General features: G+C 43.2%; 1 protein-coding gene across 2 annotated transcripts; it reads left to right on the top strand.

Moving 5' to 3' along the window:
• The first annotated feature begins 920 nt into the window (after positions 1 to 920).
• tbx20 (T-box transcription factor 20) lies at positions 921 to 19,277 on the top strand. Of its 2 annotated transcripts, none has more exons than XM_070551011.1 (8): positions 921 to 1,350; positions 2,112 to 2,349; positions 3,003 to 3,167; positions 4,174 to 4,282; positions 5,905 to 6,063; positions 13,683 to 13,759; positions 18,347 to 18,462; positions 18,706 to 19,277. In XM_070551011.1, the coding sequence occupies exons 1-8, from the start codon at positions 1,221 to 1,223 to the stop codon at positions 19,032 to 19,034; spliced, it is 1,323 nt and encodes a 440-aa protein (XP_070407112.1). In that variant the 5' UTR covers positions 921 to 1,220; the 3' UTR covers positions 19,035 to 19,277. The 2 variants fall into 2 exon arrangements, with proteins under 2 accessions (XP_070407112.1, XP_070407113.1); XM_070551012.1 differs by having other exon boundaries at positions 922 to 1,350; positions 18,350 to 18,462.
• The last annotated feature ends 1,435 nt before the right edge of the window (positions 19,278 to 20,712 follow it).

Here is a 20,712-nt window from a genome sequence, read left to right as displayed (position 1 = left end):
GACTTGATGACAAAATGTGTTTATAGAAAACAAATTAGTATTGCTATTTATATTTTCTTTGTTTGATGTTTGTACATAAAATAGCCTGAAACCTGTGTGAACTCAATGTAAAATAATATTCAGATTTGTTCTTTTAACTATTTTCATTGTGTGTTTTTGAAAATGAATTCTTAAAACTCTAAAATGAAAATATTTCTCCAGCTTAAATTTTTCTTTTATTTCTACAAGATATTAATTTTTTAAACAAAACAAGGCAAAAAATGAGGCAGTTTTACACATCAATGTGGAATTAATGAGGTGTTTTGTATTAAAATATATAATTATGATAGCAGAGATCATCAGGGATCAGGCAAAAGCAACTGTTTTCTCTCATTTTTCCCTTTTTGGATACCGTGTCTATTTTCAAACATATAAAAGCAAAAGAGAGGGGAAAAAATATGTAAACAGGCTAATTTGTTACGTCATTTATCTGCACCACTCTTCGTGTTCTAATATGTCAAATTGAATGTTTGGAGGAGTTTTGCTACATTTGAATATTCATGCAGTTTTTTTCTTTATTTTTTTATTTTGGAATAAAGTTATAATTTGATTAACTTTATTAAGTGAAAAGTAAACAAATATGTTTTTATTATTATTTCTGATCAATTAAAAATTGTATAAATGATCAGAAACGGGAAACGTGAGTTTCAGGTATTCTTCCATCTCTGATATAAATACACATTTCTAATTGTTATTTCTGTCTCTCGTGAAATTCTCACATTATTATCTCTGCGTCGTTTAGGTCTCTGGAAAACCAGAGATCCTGCAGCCTGAGGGTTTTAACTGGCTGCTCGGTTTCAGGACCTTTGTGGGACAGTGGGACAGTGACGTGGACGCTGAGGCAGCGATTGGAGGACAGACTGGAATTATAAAGGGGAGGGGGGAGCGTCCCAAACAGCAGTCGGCCTCACCGCAGACGCGCAGGAGTCCTCCGTCTTCACCATGACTCCAACAAGACCCCAGATCGCCACCGTTAAGAGTTTCTGAAGCAGCGACTAGTCTGAGTTTGGTTAGTCCAGCTGCGCGTTTGTGCGCAAAATCCCTGGAAATCTGCGCGTAACTTCCTGAGTTTTCCTTCTTCCGCCGGGAGTCCCATGCAGGCGGTGTTTCTGGAGGAATTCTAGATTTTTATTTTCTCTCTTTTTTTTTTTATTAATAAGGAATATTTTGGTCCCGGGAACATGGAGTACACGTCATCCCCGAAACCTCAGCTCTCATCCCGGGCAAACGCGTTCTCCATAGCCGCCCTGATGTCCAGCGGGAAGTCCAGTAAGGAGAAGGAGGCGGAGGAGAACACCATCAAGCCACTGGGTAGGAACGGAAATAGAACTAAGTCAGGAAGAAAAGAAGTTATTTTTATTTTGAACAGTAACATTTACATCCATCTTTAGTCTTAAAGGAAAATACAATTATTGTTATTCCAAACAAACTGTTGGATCATCAGAGGCTGGTGCTAAGACCGACCACAATCATCGCTCAAATGGGAAACAAATACATTTATTCATTTACTTTCCAAAAAAAAAACCTTTTTGCTTAAAAATGATGTGTAATAAATAAAAATGATGTATAGGCTTTTTCTAAATGTATGACTAAGTTATTTAGAATTTTAATAAATTGTTTAAAACGGGAAACATCTGTAATCACGACCTTGTATGAAAGAGCCGTTTTAATGTTTCAGAAGAAAAAGACATTTGTTTGCCCCGTTTCATGTTATTTTCCGTATTTTACACTATTTACAGTTATTTTTATTGTCCATGTCATAAATGTAGATAGTTAAAAGTATTGCGTCTTTGTTTATCAAATTACTGTTTTAAATGTAGAAAATAAAATAATAATAGAAAGTAAAAATAATAAAAGCAGACAGCTAAAGCAACTATTTCCCTTGTTATTTAAAGTCAGGTTAAAATGACAGGTTTTTTTCTGAATTAAACTTGTTTGAATGTGGAAAATAAATTATTTAATCTAAATAGAAAAGTGATTTATATTGATAACAATGCAATGCAGAAGTTTTACATTTATTTATTATAACATAAATAATAAAGATCCATTATTTTCTCCATTTAACCAAACAGAGCAGTTTGTGGAGAAGTCCTCCTGCAATCAGCAGGTCCTGGCAGACCTGTCCTCCCTGGACGCGCACGGGGACTTCAGCGGGAGCGCGCCACCCGTGTGCACGGAGCCGCTCATCCCCACCAATCCCGGCATCCCTAGCGAAGAGATGGCGAAGATCTCCTGCAGCTTGGAGACCAAAGAGCTGTGGGACAAGTTTCACGATCTGGGCACCGAAATGATCATCACCAAGTCTGGAAGGTGAAATTGTCACTTAGCTGCATGTGCAAAATAAATAAATAAATAAATAAATAATAATAATAATAATAATAATAATAATACTAATAATAATAATAATAATAATAATAATTTAATGGTTGAGGATCAGATTTAGGGAATATAACCAGGTGTAAGAAATGGTTAGAAACGTGGGCGTGGCTCTTTTTTAAACTTCCGAAGGTTAAATGATTAGAAATCAGAAATGTCGCTCAGAAATCTTTTTCCAATAAAAATACTGAGTTTGTGCCTTTAACATTAATTATCTATGAGAAATTTAACTAAATATTAACCTAAAGATTTATTTTTCCCAATTAATTTTCTTCTGCTGCCGCTGGAAACGAAACATTTTCTAAACCTGCTTGATTTTTGTCATCTTTAAGTAAGTTTACAAACATAACATGTAAATAAAAAATGTAACCCGAATATAATTAGGCTCAAACAAACGAAAAAAAAAAACATTTGTATTAAATAATTTATTTCTTAAAACTCCAGATTATTTAGCTAATTTATTGTAAATATTTCCTTAAAAGTTAAGAAATTTACATTTTTGTTTTATTGTTTTATATTTTATAATAATAAAATAAATAAAATAATAATAATAATAATAACAATAATAATAATAATTTCACCACCAGGAGGATGTTTCCAACCATCCGAGTCTCGTTTTCCGGAGTGGATCAGGACTCCAAGTACATCGTGTTGATGGACATCGTTCCGGTGGACAACAAGCGGTACCGGTACGCCTACCACCGCTCCTCCTGGCTGGTAGCCGGAAAGGCCGACCCCCCTCTGCCTGCAAGGTAGGGCTGGTTTTTTATTTATTTATTTTATTTAACATTTTCTAAAATGGAGAAGATATGTGCGTCTTCTTTCGCTGAATATGTTAAATGTATATTTTTAGATAGGTTAAAAAACGAAAATGAATGAAAACGTCTATTTTAACATGAATATGTCTCACCTGTTGGGTCTACAGCTGATTTAGATGGACTAAATAATGATTTCATTATGCTTAACCTGGATTAGGTTTTAATCAATAATAATAATAATAATAATAATAATAATAATAATTATTATTATTATTATTATTATATTAATTTGGTATAGGCTAAGAGAGTCTGTTTTGTGCTTGAAAAAAATAATCCATATCCATTTTCATAATTTGATATAATCAGCTTTTTCATAAATACACAAAGTTTTTTTTCAGCACAAGCAGTTGTCATGTTATGATGTGTAAATATTTGAATGAAAAATTTTCAGGAAGTAATTCTTATTATTTTTGCTTGTTTGACAAACGTTATTAATCAAAAGCATGGATGCAAAAGAACATTTCATCGGTGGATTTAAAAAAATGTAAACGTGGTGCAAAGCTGCATAAAACATTGGAAAAGTGTTTCTTATTTTCTTGAATTTAATTTAGTTTATTTATACAACTCTAAATCACAACAAGAGTCGTCTGGCACTTCACAAACATTCCAGTTTGAACCTACAGTTTGTTGTTAATTAGTTAAAAGTTTCCTGGAAACCCAGCACATTGCATCGAGTCACTGACTTGTTGTCTGTGACTTTACAGCAATCCTCATGTTAAGCAAGCATGTAGCGACAGTGGAGAGGAAAACGTCATGTTAACAGGAAGAAACCTCCAACACAAGCCACCTCAATATGAGCAGTCATCTGCCATGACCGACTGGGGGAGTCAGCCGGACTTTACTTTGACTTTGTTGCTAAGTGACAGTCTAGTTTCTCAGAGGTATATGAAGCACCCCATGCTGATTGGTTTTGACACCCCCCTCTCTTCTTCTCTGGTAGGCTGTATGTCCACCCGGACTCCCCATTCACCGGAGAGCAGCTGATGAAGCAGATGGTTTCCTTCGAGAAAGTCAAGCTGACAAACAATGAACTGGATCAACATGGTCATGTGAGAAAACGTTTCTGTTTTTATTCACGTCACTAAAAATAACATTAGCCCACATGTTTATTCCCCACAGCTAGCTAGCTAACTCATCCAACTAAAAATTTCATTTGAATATCTTAAAATGTTTAATGTCAACTCCAAAAGTCATTGCTGGCCATTCCTGAATGAGCTAAGTGCCTTGCAGCAATTGCTGAAACATTGTAGGAGATGTAGAGCAAAAAAAAAAAAAAAAGTATGGAAGAATCTTGAAAGAATATTAATAATAAAGAGAAACAGGAAAACTAATGTTTTAACATTAAAAAAACTTTTAATTGTAGTTTAGACTAGGCTAAAACGACAGTAAAAAATAAGATGAGATTTGTTACAAGTTTTAAACAAAATAAACTTGAGGCAAATCTGAAAACACCTTTTGAGTTTTTTTAAACCTCAACAGTCAGCTGTTCTACAGTCATAACAAGATAAGACCTTTGATGGATGACCTGGGAGGTCTTGAGGGCTCAGAATCACAGCTGATTAAAAAAATGTTGGTCTCATACCATTAAAGCCTTCTAATGCAGCTAACCAATGAGGCTTTAGAACAGGTGTGATGTCATCATGTAGCTGAGCTGTGATAAATGTGCGGTAGAGTGATACAAAATAATTCACTAAAGTCAGATTTGATCTAAGAGGAAACGGTCCAAAGGTCCAACTCTGGTTTTCAGGTGATAAACTCCAGTTTTGTGAAACTTGGGTTAGAGTCTAAATGACACAAAGACTTTTGGCTGAAGGATTCAGAACAAGAGCTCTAATAAAGTTAAGGTTTAATTTTATTCCTGATCTCCCATCCATCAATGAACAGAATGAAATTCTGACATTAGCCCATGAGCAAAATACTTTCTAAACAGGTTAATTTTAAATACTCAGATGGTGTGTGTGTGTGTGTGTGTGTGTGTGTGTGTGTGTGTGTGTGTGTTTCATTTTTCTGAAGGTTCCTCATCTCAAATGATAAATAAGCAAATGTAATGCAAAATGTAAAATTCAAACTTCATGCTCATTATTGATTATGCTGAATTAGCACGTTTCCATGGAAACGAATTAGATTTAGACTCTTGAATAAATAAAATGTTTTAATTCAGTCCACGTATGAAACATAAAATATTGAATTAGTTTTGATGAACCAGATTAAGAGGGGACTTAAGCGTCAAAAGGCTGTTCTTGGAGCACTTTTGGGACTTTGCCAGCATCCCTAATTGAGTTTTACTCATAAATAGGCCCACGTGCTTCAATGGAGCACTTATTTAGCATTAGCATGTTTTCAGTAACCTCACAAAAAAGTGGTTATGAAAAACCCACAGTGAGCCAGAAATCCTCCAAACTGAGTCCCAGAATAAAGAAAATAATGCACTCGTTGTTGACCTGCAGGACTCCCAGCAGCAGGAAGGTGTTTGTGTGTAAAATAAACACGCTGTGGAGTAATGATGGCTTGTGTCAGCAGGTAGAGCAGTGTGGCTGATGGACACTTTTCCACACCAGATACTTTACACTCACTGATTTATGGGTTTTAATCAGATATCTGCAAATGACAAACACATTTTCTTCAACACAAGTACATTTTAATCTCATTCCTGCTGTTTTTTCCTCCTCAGATCATCCTGAACTCCATGCACAAGTACCAGCCGCGGGTCCATATCATCAAAAAGAAGGACCACACCGCCTCGCTGCTCAATCTCAAGTCTGAGGAGTTCCGCACCTTTGTTTTTGTGGAGACAGTATTCACCGCTGTCACAGCCTACCAGAACCAGCTGGTGAGAACAACCTCCATAAGAAAACAGAACATGTTTTCAGATCAGTTCTGCAAGTTGTAGCTGGAAAAACAGATTTTCTTATTGTATCACTTCCTGTTCCTGTTGGTGAAACGGTAACCTGGCAGAGAAAACGAGGTGAAACCTCCCAGTCATACATTTACATAAGATTAACAGCACACAGGTAAACATGAAACCAGTAATAGTCCTGAATGAAGCCTCTTTTTACATTTTCTCACTTTGAGTTTTAAAATATCAAAGTTGTGAAGCATTTTATGAAATTAACAAATATGATAAGATTGTTCTTTTTCACAGTTGCACTGAAACAAAGAAAACCCTTTTGTATAGCGCCCCTTGCTGTGCACATTAGCCAAAACCCCATAGTTCTCTTTCTTAACATTCGTTTCGATGTCTCACTATGGGATACGCCCCTCCGCGGATTCCTCAGAAGCACTTATCTCAATACGCCAATCCTGATTGGCCAGTGACCGTGACGTACGCGTCCCCATGCTACTATAAGTAGCAAGCGTCCCAACGCACGCACTATTCAATCACCTCTTCTCGCTTCGGTGGTCGCTTATCCCTGAGGTAAGTTAGCTCAACTGTTCACAGACGGAGCCTTCTAATATTCTCTCCGTCGCCGAACGTTAACTTACCGTCCTTCTGTCCTGACCTTCACCATAGGTTCGGGGCATAACGAGCAGCTTCACACTCCAGTGCACCTGTTCGCTCTCTGCTAACACACCAGTTAGCCAACATGGAAGCCGCTCCTCCCACCAGAGGAGTCGATGGCTCAGGAGCTCGCCTCTGTACCTGTGGGAACAAAATCTCAAGCAAAGACCCGCACAAGGTCTGCTCGAGCTGCCTCGGGCTGGAACACGCCCAGCTGGCATTGGAAGTCCCCGGGTCATGTGAGAGCTGCGCTTGCTTCACCCTGAAGAGCCTTCGCCGGCGGCTAGCGCGCCAAGCTAGCCTGTCGGGGAAGGACCCTTGCCTGCCGGCCCCTGGGCCACCGCCTGGGGACGCCAGCGAACATGCCCTCCCGGAGCCGGAACCGTGTGCCGAACTCAGCTGGGGCTCACAGCTCGAACTGGCCGGTCCGAGCCACCCCGTCGAGGACGTGTTGGAGTTGGACTACGGAGACGACGAGGACACCTCGGAACTCCTCATTTCAGAGGAGGACGAGGATGACGACGTCTTTCTCCCCGTCGCTCAGGCCTCCATGCCTAGCTTTCCGTCCTCTCCCAGGGATGGAGCGGCTTCTCCGGCCGCCCACCTGGACATGCAGTCAGTCTGCCGACGCGCTGCGACCAGGCTCAACATCCCTTGGCCCACCGTGGTCACTGAGGCTGTCCGGTCCCGCTACGAGGGTAAGAAGCTGCCTCAGGCCACAAGGGCGGCAAAGCCCCTCCTTCCCGCCTTCCCGGAGCTTCTCCAAGAAGTGAGGTCCTCCTGGGACAAACACCCTTTCAGCTCAAGGTCTCCGGTCCAAGGAGCCTCCTCGCTGGACTTCGAGGGGATGGAGAGGGCTGGCATGCTTCGCATGCCGCCGATGGAACCGCTGGTTGCAGCCCACCTGCACCCACGACTCTCGGCAACTTCCTCCAGGCCTCCCGCTCTCCCGGCAAAGGCGGACCGCTTCCAGTCGGCGCTGAACGAGAGGGCGTACAAGGCTGCCGCCATCTCGGTCCGAGCTTTGAATGTCTCCTCCATGCTCTCAGCGTACCAAGCCGAGCTCTGTGAGGACATGAATACGAAGCCGGACCCGGAGGTGTGGGAGGAAATCACCGTACTGACCGACATCTGCCTGCGGGTGCAGCGCTGCGCGGTCCAGGCTACGGCGAAAGCTATGGGCATGATGGTGCTTCAGGAACGTGCACGTTGGCTGAACCTCACCAACCTCTCTGATAGAGAGAAGGAGGACATTTTGGACATGCCAATCGTGCCTGAAGGCATTTTCGGCTCTGCCCTGGCATCGATGCAGCAACGGTGTGAGGCCAAAAAGAAAGAGGATGAAGCCCTTCATCTCTGCCTTCCCCGTAAGCCTTCACCGGCACTGCCGGCTCGGCCGAACCTTCCTCAGGCAATACCCCGAGCCCAGCCTCAGTTCCGGATCCCAAAGCGCCCGAAGCCTCAAGCTGTCCAACCAGCTCCCTCGGGCTCAGCGCCTCGACCAGTGTGGCCTCAGCGATCCGGCAACCAAGCTGCTCCGCCGCCGGGACAATCCACCCGACCCGGCGGTCAGCAGGTGAGGAAGAAGAAGAGGGCAGCCTGACGGAGTTCTTTCCCTCCCGACGCTGCAGCTGGCAGTTCCCCGTTCGCCAGCCCCTCCTGTTCAACGTTGCCATGGTGCTTTCTCCCCCCCTCACGGAACCCCTCCGGCAGAGTCCCCGAGCGGTCCAGGGTGGGGCCAGGACGTGCAGCCGGCTGTGCCGGCTCAGAACACACGTCACAAGCACTCACATTGTTGTTTTTCACAAACATGTCACGCTCAAGGAGCATTAAAACGTTCGCTGCCGCATCCAGACAAAATGTCAAGGGCGCAGCAAAAATCAATAAAAATGTTACCCATGAGCGGTCCCAGGCGGGGTCGGCCCCTGGCGGACTTTCTAGCCAGCCACGGGTCGTCCCCGTACACCTGGGCCGTCAAAGCACAAAGCCCCCGCGCATGCGCAGTGGTTGCTACGAGCACTGCTGCCCCACAACCTCTGGGGGGAGCTGGTGCTCCGTGTGTCACGGCTGTGTCACCGCTCTCAACTCACATGGAGGAATGGACAGCGGTTTCTGCTTCACATTGGGTGATAAGAACAATTTCGAGGGGTTACAGGCTCCAATTCGCTTCTGTTCCTCCTCGATTCTCCGGCGTAGTGTTCTCCCACGCCCAGGGGTCGTCAGCTCACATCCTTCAGGGAGAAATCTCCTCCCTGCTGGAGAAGGGAGCGATATGCATTGTGCCTCCCGATCGGTCTCAGAGCGGTTTCTACTCCAGGTACTTCCTGGTCCCGAAACGGGGAGGGACCGGGATTCGCCCGATCCTGGATCTGAGGGCCCTGAACCGATGCCTCAGAAAGTACAGATTCAAAATGCTCACGCTCTCATCCCTTTTGCGTCTGATTCACCAGAACGACTGGTTCACCTCAATCGACCTGAGGGACGCATACTTTCATATTCCCGTGTACCCTCCACACAGGAAATTTCTGAGGTTTGCCTTTCAGGGAGTGTGTTACGAATACACCGTGCTCCCATTCGGCCTCTCGCTGAGCCCGAGGGTGTTTGTCAGGTGTACGGAGGCGGCGATCGCCCCTCTGAGAGGGAGGGGCATTCGACTGGCCACATATTTAGACGACTGGCTCCTGCTGGCACGGTCCAGAGAGGAGACAGCGTCAAACACGCTGGTTGTGATCCGTCACTTGTGTGGTCTGGGTTTCAGAATAAACTGGCAGAAAAGCGCTTTACTCCCCTCCCAGAAAATAACCTTTCTAGGTCTGAATCTGGACTCAGGGGCGTTCACGGCCCGTCTCTCGACACCGCGCGTGGACGCGCTCTCGCTCTGCCTGGCGCGCTTCCGCCTACACAGTTCGGTGCGGTTTGCGTTATGCCTCAGGTTGTTGGGTCTCATGGCGTCGGCTATTTCAGTGGTACCACTCGGCCGTCTACACATGAGAGATTTTCAACGCTGGGTGGCTTCTCTGGGTCTCTCTCCAGTGCGCCACAGAGCGCGCAGGGTGACGGTCTCTGCAGCGTGCGTCGCGGCGCTCCGCTGTTGGCGTCACCCCTCCCTCTTGGCACAAGGGGTGCCTTTGGGGTTGGTTCTCGTGAGGAAAGTGGTCACGACAGATGCGAGCCTGTCAGGTTGGGGGGGGCTCCTGGAGGGTCGCTCTGTCAGGGGTGTGTGGAGCAGAGAGCTCTGGGGGACACACATAAATTATCTGGAACTCCTCGCGGTCTTTCTGGCCCTGAGGCGCTTCCTGCCTTTTCTGTCCGGCCATCATGTCCTAGTGAGAACAGACAACACCACGACTGTGGCTTATATAAACCGCCAGGGGGGGCTGCGCTCCATGCGGTTACACACACTGGCACGCAGACTGATCCTATGGTGCAGCAGGCATCTCCTCTCAATCAGAGCCACCCACGTCCCGGGTGTTCTGAATCGGGGGGCGGATCTGTTGTCCAGAGGGACACCCCTGTACGGGGATTGGAGCCTGCATCCAGCAGTGGTGGAACAGATTTGGATCCGGTTCGGCACAGCCGTAGTGGATCTTTTTGCCTCCAAGGAGAATGCTCAGTGTCCTCTGTTCTTCTCCCTGCGCGACCGAGACGCTCCACTCGGCGTGGACGCGCTGGCGCACGACTGGCCACGGGGTCTGCTTTACGCTTTTCCCCCAGTGGCCCTGATACCATCCACCTTGCTGAGGGTACGAACCCAGCGCCACACTCTCATTCTGGTGGCCCCATTCTGGCCAGCCATGCATTGGGTGGCGGACATTTTCCAGCTCCTGGAGGGCCAACCTTGGAAACTGCCGCTTCGCAGGGACCTGGTGTCCCAAGCGGGAGGCTCGATCTTCCACCCTCATCCAGAACGGCTGGCCCTGTGGGCCTGGCCCCTGAGGGGTGCGGACTAGTGTCAGCAGAGCTGCCCCAGGCAGTCATTCGAACCATTCAGAATGCTAGGGCCCCCTCCACTAGGTCCCTATATGACTGTAAATGGAGGGTGTTTGAAGCCTGGTGTCAGGGCAGGGAGGTCTCACCCTTCCAATGCCCGGTGAATGTCATTCTGTCTTTCCTGCAAGACTTGTTGGATGGGAAGAAGGCTTTCTCCACCATTAAAGTGTACCTAGCAGCCATTTCCGCCCGACACTTGGGTTTTGGGAAGAAATTGGCAGGTCAACACCCCCTGGTGTGTAGCTTCATGAAGGGCGCGCGCAGGCTTCTCCCTGTGTCTCGACCCCTGGTGCCCTCATGGGATCTGTCCTTGGTGCTGTCGGCCCTCTCCGGGCCTCCATTTGAGCCTATGGACGGCCTGGACCTTAAGATCCTGTCTCTTAAGGTGGTGCTACTCCTGGCTTTGGTATCTGCAAAGCGAGTTAGTGACTTACAGGCTCTCTCTGTGCACCCATCCTGCACCCAGTTTGCACCAGGTGACATGAAGGTGTCCTTGAAGCCCAACCCTGCCTTTGTGCCTAAGGTGGTGGGCTCCTTTTCTCCTATTATCCTCACAGCTTTCTACCCACCGCCCTTCTCCTCTCCTGAGGAGGAGCGGTGGCACAAGCTGTGTCCGATTCGCGCGCTCAAGGAGTATGTGAATCGGACAAAGAACCTTCGCAGGGGGGACCAGCTTTTTGTGTCATGGGGTGGGACTCGTAAGGGGAAACCCGTCACAAAGCAGAGGCTTTCCCACTGGATTGTGGAGGCTATTTCTATGGCTTACTCCTGTCAGGGCATTCAGGCACCTGTTGGGCTCAGGGCCCATTCTACTAGGGGCCTGTCTGCTTCTTGGGCCCTTTTTCGGGGGCTGTCAATCCAGGAGATTTGTGCTGCAGCAAGTTGGGCTTCTCCACTTGCATTTGCACGCTTCTATAAGCTTGATGTTTCGGTCCCTGCAATGACTCACACGATTCTGAGTGTGGGGTCTTTGGCGGGCCAAGACGTATCCCTGTAGGTTGGTGATCGCTGGATAAGCTGTCTGGCAATACGGGAGTCTCTATATCCCATAGTGAGACATCGAAACGAATGTTAAGAAAGAGAACTTTAGGTTACTGTCGTAACCCCGGTTCTCTGAGTAACATGAGTGAGATGTCTCACCAGACAACCCTTCTTGCTGGGCGAAGCGAGAAGAGGTGTTTATCTTGAATAGTGCGTGCGTTGGGACGCTTGCTACTTATAGTAGCATGGGGACGCGTACGTCACGGTCACTGGCCAATCAGGATTGGCGTATTGAGATAAGTGCTTCTGAGGAATCCGCGGAGGGGCGTATCCCATAGTGAGACATCTCACTCATGTTACTCAGAGAACCGGGGTTACGACAGTAACCTAAAGTTCTCTTCAATTAAAGAGCAAGTCACCCCCTACCAGAGTCTAACTCCCACTTCATGTTTGAAAAATGCAACAAATGCTGTTGCCAGGCAGACCGAGAGGGCGGAGCCGCTAACAAATACACGCACATGCAGGCTCACGACAGCATTGTGACATCATAATGTACCAGTTGACATCATAGCATACCTCTTAGCCAATAGCAGTGGCAGATTTAAATTCAAATACAGTGCAGAGTTTTTACCTGACAACGGCACAACACTGCCAGTTTTAGGCAGAATGTTTAAATTTTAACTAAGATGCACTGAAGTGCCAAATTATTGACTACACATGTCTACAGCACGATTAGACACTCGTTTATTTAGTTTATCAGCAAAAAAAGTTGATTTGGGGGTGACTTGTTCTTTAAATCTAATATGTATCAATGGTTAATTTTTTTTCATTCATAATTTGGTAGAATTAATAAAAAAACTTGTAATTGTAACAGTAAAATTCTGTATAAAAACAGATTTATTCAAAAATAATTTTCTTGGTATTTAGAGGGTTTCAATAAAACAATGAACCTGTGGGGGGAAAAAAGCTTAAAATTAAGGTGCACCAGCAAATGTAATATTAATCTACATGAAAATAAATTTAATGTATGAGGAAAAAAGATTAGAAAACTTTTAGCACAAGAAGTTATTTTTATATTGCACTTCTCAAGATAAAAAACATGAAATGCTTCACAAGAACAGAAAATACAAATAAAAAATGATTAAAAAATGTTCTTTGCTAGAAAACAATATTTGTGAATAGGAAAAAAATAGATTAAAATTGTAAATAAAGACAAAAATGAATACAAAAATAAAATCATGGGATCCTGAGAAAGGCAGAGATGGCAGAATCAGCAGCAGTCACTCCAAAATCACCCTGAACAAACGCTCGGACTGAAAGAATGGATCTAATATTCCACAAGGGTGGGAATGATTGCATAAAAACAACAATAGATCATTTTTACCTTAAAATTATTAGGTTTCTTTAATTTATTGAGAGCCATATGACTCCATATAATAAAAAGAAAAAAAAAACAGATTATTTTCTTGATTTGTACATTTAAAATTTAAATATATGTAGTTTTGTTTTAAAATAATTTTCTAAAAATTGTTTTTGGACATTTCTTCAATATGTTTAGGAACATGTTAGCTGCAAAACAAACTTCTAATATATATATATTATATATGTTATTATTACTATTATTATTATTATTATTATTATTATTATTATTATTATTATTATTATATGACCTAGTAAGTTTTCTGCTAAATAATCAAAGCAGAAAAAATTTGTATAAATAAAAAACATATTTAACAAAGATAATTTTAGTTTCTGTACAAAACGCATGTTATACTTTTGAGCCATTTTATCCAAATAAACGTAAAATTGTAAAAAAAAAAATAGGTTTGTTGTTTTGAAGCTTCATTCATTCTGTCAAAATAGAAGCAGGACGATCAGCAGCTGTGATTAATGAACTCTCTGATTGACGGAGGACAAGATGTGCTAAAGATGAAATTAAAGAAAATCTTTTTTTCTCTCATTTTCTCACATTTTCACAGATAACTAAACTGAAGATTGACAGCAACCCCTTTGCCAAAGGTTTCAGGGACTCCTCGCGGCTGACGGACATGGAGAGGTACTGGGGATTCTGGATTTGCCACTGTTTGTTTGTTGATTAGATGGAGCTGAGGTTTATATCTCCAGCAGCTCTGTAAATGTGGATGCTGCTCCATGGATACAGATGCTACCCCGTAGATACAGATGTTACCTTGTTGATGCAGATGCTGTTCCGTGAATATGGATGCTGCTCCGTAGATTCAGCTGCTGCTCCATAGATGTGGATGCTGCTCCGTAGATGTGGATGCTGCTCCATAGACACGGATGCTGCTCCGTAGATGTGGATGCTGCTCTGTAGATGTGGATGCTGCTTCCTAGATATGGATGCTGCTCCATAGATGTGGATGCTGCTCCGTAGATGTGGATGCTGCTCCGTAGATGTGGATGCTGCTTTCTAGATGTGGATGCTGCGCCGTAGACACGGATGCTGCTCCGTAGATGTGGATGCTGCTCCGTAGATATGGATGCTGCTCCGTAGATGTGGATGCTGCTCCGTAGATGTGGATGCTGCTCTGTAGACACGGATGCTGCTCCGTAGATGTGGATGCTGCTCCATAGATATGAATGCTGCTCTGTAGACACGGATGCTGCTTCCTAGATATGGATGCTGCTTCCTAGATATGGATGCTGCTCCGTAGATGTGGATGCTGCTCCGTAGATGTGAATGCTGCTCCGTAGATGTGGATGCTGCTCCGTAGATGTGGATGCTGCTCCGTAGATGTGGATGCTGCTTTCTAGATGTGGATGCTGCTCCGTAGACATGGATGCTGCTCCGTAGACATGGATGCTGCTCCGTAGATGTGGATGCTGCTCCGTAGATATGGATGTGCTCCATAAATGTGGATGCTGCTCCGTAGATGTGGATGCTGCTCCGTAGACACGGATGCTGCTCCGTAGATGTGGATGCTGCTCCGTAGATATGAATGCTGCTCTGTAGACACGGATGCTGCTTCCTAGATATGGATGCTGCTCCGTAGACACGGATGCTGCTCCGTAGATGTGGATGCTGCTCCGTAGACACGGATGCTGCTCCGTAGATCTGGATGCTGCTCTGTAGATGTGGATGCTGCTTCCTAGATGTGGATGCTGCTCCGTAGACACGGATGCTGCTCTGTAGATATGGATGCTTCTCCGTAGATATGGATGCTGCTCTGTAGATGTGGATGCTGCTCCGTAGACACGGATGCTGCTCCGTAGATCTGGATGCTGCTCTGTAGATATGGATGCTGCTTCCTAGATGTGGATGCTGCTCCGTAGACACGGATGCTGCTCTGTAGATATGGATGCTTCTCCGTAGATATGGATGCTGCTCTGTAGATGTGGATGCTGCTCCATAAAAAAAGACGCTGCAGTATAAAAGATACACATTCATGATCTTTTTCTAATGTAACATTTTTTCTTTTCATTTTTTTCACCTCTTTTCCTTCAGTTTATTTGTTTTTGTTTCCTCAGTCCCTCTCCTTCATTCCACCCCTGTTGGTCATTTCAGTCTTTTTGGGGGTTTTCTTCAGAGAAGAGGATGCTTGGTAGTGCAGTTGGTTTTTGTGCCTTCCAGCCAGAAGGTTGCAGGATCCATTTCGAGTTGCAGCCTTTCTGCACAGAGTTAGCATGTTCTCCCCATCATTGGTTTTCTCCTGCAAACCAACAACTTAAATGTTAGGTACACTGGAGACTAAATTATGAGTGAGTAAGCTTGACTGTCGCTGTGGCCCTGAGACCTGTCCAGAGTGTCCCCTGCCTCTCATTCAGATTTACAGAAGTTCCCCATGGCCCAATGGTGAGGGAAATCAGTTAATAAAATGAGTGAGTTCTTCAGAAAAAGAAAGGAAATAAAGGAAATTGAGATAAAATTCTATAGTTTGACTCAAACTGTAGATCAAACAGTATTTTTCAAATCACAGAAAAAGTGATTTATGTTTCAGTTTTAGTTTATGTGGAGCCCATGAGGTTTTGGAAGAGCAGAAGAGTTTTGGGGGCCAAAATGAGTTCACTTGTTATTTTTATTCCTGTTGTTGACAAATAACTTCTGTCCTGTTTCTCAATGCTTTTCTTTTTAGTCTCACCTTTCGTGTTTGTAGCATAAACACACACACACACAGAGAGAGAGAGAGAGAGAGAGAGAGAGAGAGAGAGAGAGAGAGAGAGAGAGAGAGAGAGAGAGAGAGAGAGAGAGAGAGAGAGAGAGAGAGAGAGAGAGAGAGAGAGAGAGAGAGAGAGAGAGAGAGAGAGAGAGAGAGAGAGAGAGAGAGAGAGAGAGAGAGAGAGAGAGAGAGAGAGAGAGAGAGAGAGAGAGAGAGAGAGAGAGAGAGAGAGAGAGAGAGAGAGAGAGAGAGAGAGAGAGAGAGAGAGAGAGAGAGAGAGAGAGAGAGAACTCCCTCCAAAGGATTTCTGCAGATGCTGCCAAAACACACACGTCTCGTAATTCCCGATTCCGGCACTATGTCCCAAATCAAAACATCTGCCCATTTCCCTTAATCATGTATCCCACACAGAGACGTCCCAAACGCAGCCAGACAGCCCCTCCCACCCCGTCTTTCTCTTTTTGAGGGCTGTGAATTAAACCTGATCAATTGGTCTTCGGGAGCTGCAGAAATCACATTAGTCTGGAGTCGGTCACTGCACTAAAACACACAGTAATTCAATTGACTGCAGTGACTGATTGTAACCAGCACGCCCCGCCCCCGCCCCCCCCACTCGCTCCCGTTCTTCCCCCTGTCATGCATTGTGGGAGTTTGCTGTGGCCTCTGTGCCGCAGGGCCCTGATGCTGATAAAAACACACACATTTGTACTCCTCCGCTGACAGATATTGCACTTTCCTAACCTAATTGGAGTCTGCAGTGAGGGGGGTGGGGGCTGCTAATGTGAGCGCATGGCTCTCATGATGCAAACCACTTGCTTGTCCACGAAACAGCAACACACACATGCATACACACTGCGCCCCCCCCCCCCCCCAATTTCTGTCACTGTGTTTGAAAAGTACTGCCTGACAAGACTCAAATGAGCTAATGCACTTTGAACACACACACACAACCACACACACACACACACACATACACACACACACACACACACACACACGGTAAAATCCACATGCATCAGTTGAGAGACATGATTTTATAAGTGAGAAAAGCAACCCGAAGAATACCTAGCAAATATAGACAATAAGGAAAAAAATGTATGTGTTGTTCTTAAATCTGTATTTCAAGTTAATAAAAACTACTCCAAGCTGCTAGACACACAGAAAAACTGAAAGTGTATGCTAATATTTAAAAAAATATATATTTTTTTTATTTTATTTAATAGTTGAAAAACTACTTCAAATAATCATATGGTCACAATTTAGGACAAGATGATTAAAAAACTGACAATAGAAAAAAAGTCAAATGCTAAATATTTCTAACAGCTTTGAATAAAGATGCTAAATATTTCTAACAGCTTTGAATAAAGATTTGGACATAAGTCCAAAGATAATGTTACAATCTTTTAGTTTTATTTCATTTTAAGACCTGAAAAAAAATACTAAAAGTTTACTTTTGTTTTAAAAGCATTTTTAATTCATTTCTTTTCCATTAAACTCAACTCGTGCAGGATGGTTTTGTTTTCAACATTTTTAGCTTTGTGCCAAAAAAAAACCTTAATCTTCAGACGTTTATTATCCCAACCATTGCTGGTTGAAGGAAAGCAGCAGCTGTTTAAAAATCTGTTTAACTCTTGGCTGACTTTTTTATGGCCCACATTAGGGTCATGACTCCAAGTTGCGGAGTCACCTTTTAAAACAATGCTTGGGTAGATGTTGCATGGGATAAGATCTGTGCCAAAAGTATCAACCAAAAATTGAAGTCTTACACAAAATATACCAAAAGGAAGCAACCAAAATAACATTTCAGAAGCAAAAATTACCCTAAAAACAAACAAACAAAAAAAACACTAATTTATAAGTAGTTTTTATATTTTAACATGAAATATCAAATTTTACTTCTTAACTAATGTCTTAACTTTGAAAGAAAATCTCTTTGGAAGGGGCTTATAAGTGCATCAAGCTCATTGGTTATTATGGTTAAGAGTGGTTGGCGGGAGCTGTTTGCCATGCTCAAGACTTTCTTTTGAAAGAAAAAGCAAAAACCCTGAGCGGAAGCAAAACTGATGTGCAACAACACAAAAGAGCTGTCGGTGGAACCATGCCGTTTGGTGGAAAAGCCTGAGTATTGTGAGTAATGCAGAATTAATCATAAAGGTGTGTCAAAGAAATAAAACATTAACAGTTCAGAAGTGAGGAAATAATTTTTTTAATATAAATATTTCCTTATGAATTAGTTAATTCTGTTTGTTTCAGAAGTGTTCTTTTTAGTTGCTTTATTTGGATATTATATGAGCGAATGTATTTGTTGGTTGATCCTTTAGGCACAAATCCTATCCCATAATGGTGGTTTTAGAAAATGTTTCAGGGGTTTTCCTGGAGACAAGAAAAAATATTTAGTTTGAAAGGAACCTGCTAATTAAAGGTCTCCCCCTCTGTTTTCAGCCATCTTGGGTTTTTACATTGAATTAATGACTCAAAAGAAAAATAGAGATTTATTTTGGGGCTTTCTTCTTTGGATTCTGCTGCAGGGAAAGTGTTGAGAATCTGATCCACAAGCACTCATACGCCCGGTCCCCAATCAGAACCTACGCCGGAGACGAGGAGAATCTGAGTGAGGACGGGCATGTCGGACACTCCAGAGGTGAGCTGCAGGGGCGCACAGACACCTCATGGAAGAAATTACATGATAATTGTGATGCTTATGTTTCTGTTTGTTACTATTTGCATAAAATAAGTCTTTCATTGCATTTATCTTTTCCTGAAGCAGTTTTGATATAATTTTTTTGCAGCAAATTACAGAATAATACATATTTAAAGCTTCTTTTTTAGAGTTTAATCTCCACATGAAGCCAGATTTGATATTTCCTCCTCTCTGCTGCTGCAGGCTCAGCCTTCACTGCATCCGACAACCTCTCCCTCAGCTCCTGGGTCACCACCACCTCAGGATTCTCTGGCTTCCAACACCCACAGACCCTGTCGGCCATGGGCACCGGCACCACCTCCTTACCCCACCCCATTCAGGGCTCCCTCCCTCCTTACAGCCGGCTAGGCATGCCGCTCACACCCACCGCTCTGGCTGGAACCATGCAGGGCAGCGGGCCGTCCTTCCCATCTTTCCACATGCCCCGATACCACCACTACTTCCAGCAGGGACCATACGCTGCCATCCAGGGACTCCGCCACTCCTCCACAGTCATGACACCCTTCGTATGACTCTGTCCTGCAGAGAAGATGGCCGGAGCTCACTTCTAATGTGCTGCAACCTTTTTTGTGTTCCTCACAGTTCCTGTTCTGGTTTGCAGCCGTCCCTCTGGTTGTTGTAAATAATTCACCTGCACTGTGACGGGATGGTTAGCCTCATACAGACTGAGACGCTCCCTGTTTAGGCACATGGGATGATGTATAAAATAAATACCTCAGTGCTCTGAAACCAAGATAAAAACACATGCATGTTGATCCCAGCCTTCGAAGGATGCAAAATTATTCATAAAACCAAAAAAATGGGCAACTGTATCTCCTCTCTCTAGCCCAGGCTCTTTCAAAATAAAACTCATCGGGTGCAACAGCAAGTTCGACATCAAGGTTGAGCTGGAACATTTAAGCATTAAGTGGAGCAACTGCCTCAGCTTTCCTCTGTGTTTGAGAAAAAATGTACAGATCAGAGCCAGAACTCTACTTTCTAGAGTCAAAATGTGCTCAAATGAACTGATAAAATAGATGTAGTCACAGGAAACCCATAGGACGCATGCTGACTGCAGTAGGCAACATTTGACTTTACATGACACGGGGCGAAGGAGCTGGACTGAAATTGTCATTTTTAATATTATTTTATTATTTATTTAAACTTTTAGGCTTTCAGTGCAGGCTGTAGAGGCTAATTGCAAACTGTCATTGTGTTGTAGCAGTTTTTTTTCTAATTGTTGTGAATTAGAAACACACAAAATTTTATCCGTGTCAAAAAAAACATGCAAAGGAAAGTGGTTTTGTTCATTATATCTAGAATTTTTAAGCCCCCAGGCTGAAGGAGAAAAACATAAAAGAGGATTTCCAGACTGAACAGCACCAAAGTAACAAAAACTACTTTGAGAAGAAATTAAATCGGAAAACAAAATACAGAACAACACAAGGCAGCTCATTCTAGCTCCAAGCAGCCAGACTCTTGAAGATCTTTTAAAGTTGTCTTGATCCCCGACCTTTGTTGTTGAACGTTGGCTGTTTTTCTGACCGTTTCGTTCTGCAGGCCTTTAAAAAAAGCATCTGTAGTATATAAAGTCAAGAAATTAAAAAAAACTTTACATCTCATTGTGTTTTTCATGGATTAAACTAAAACAATTAGCATGCATTATTAACTATTTTTGTGACAGGCTGATGGGAAAAAAGCCTAAAGTTGAACATTAAAACAGATTTACTTTTTTTTACCCAGTTGTGATGACAGCAGTTTAGGAGCTTAAGAACATCTGCATTTTTCATGGTTAAGGGTTAAAGATCTAAACTAAAGAAGAACTGTCCTCTAGAAAATGGTCACATATAAATATGGAAACTATGGGATAAGATTTGTGCCAATAAATACAGTCTCACACAAAATATACCCACATGAAGCAATCAAAAAACATTTCAGAAACAAAAATAAATCAGTAATAAAAACAAAACGTACTCATTTATAAGTAAATATTGTTTGAGTGTATTTTTGGGTCATTCTTTTAGTGCTAATCTAATCCCATATAGAAACTATGTGGGGAAAAAATTTAAGTCTAGAAGAGGCTTTAAAAAGACCCTCAAAAGATCTTCAATTCATTTAAATCTCATCTTTTTTATTCATTTTTCATTCAGAAATGTAAAAATTTTACCTCGACGCATCTGATCAAAACAACTTCAAAAGATTCCACCACAG

The sequence above is a fragment of the Nothobranchius furzeri genome, chromosome 5, assembly GCF_043380555.1.
Source record: "Nothobranchius furzeri strain GRZ-AD chromosome 5, NfurGRZ-RIMD1, whole genome shotgun sequence".
NCBI lineage: Eukaryota > Metazoa > Chordata > Actinopteri > Cyprinodontiformes > Nothobranchiidae > Nothobranchius > Nothobranchius furzeri.
This window is presented reverse-complemented; position numbering and strand designations above follow the sequence as displayed.

Bases quoted from the DNA above. Each gene is read 5' to 3' on its own strand.
- tbx20 (XM_070551011.1), top strand. From the start codon at position 1,221: ATGGAGTACACGTCATCCCCGAAACCTCAGCTCTCATCCCGGGCAAAC. The intron at 2,350-3,002 runs GTGAAATTGTCA...TTTCACCACCAG, and splicing joins ATCATCACCAAGTCTGGAAG to GAGGATGTTTCCAACCATCC. The intron at 3,168-4,173 runs GTAGGGCTGGTT...CTTCTCTGGTAG, and splicing joins GACCCCCCTCTGCCTGCAAG to GCTGTATGTCCACCCGGACT.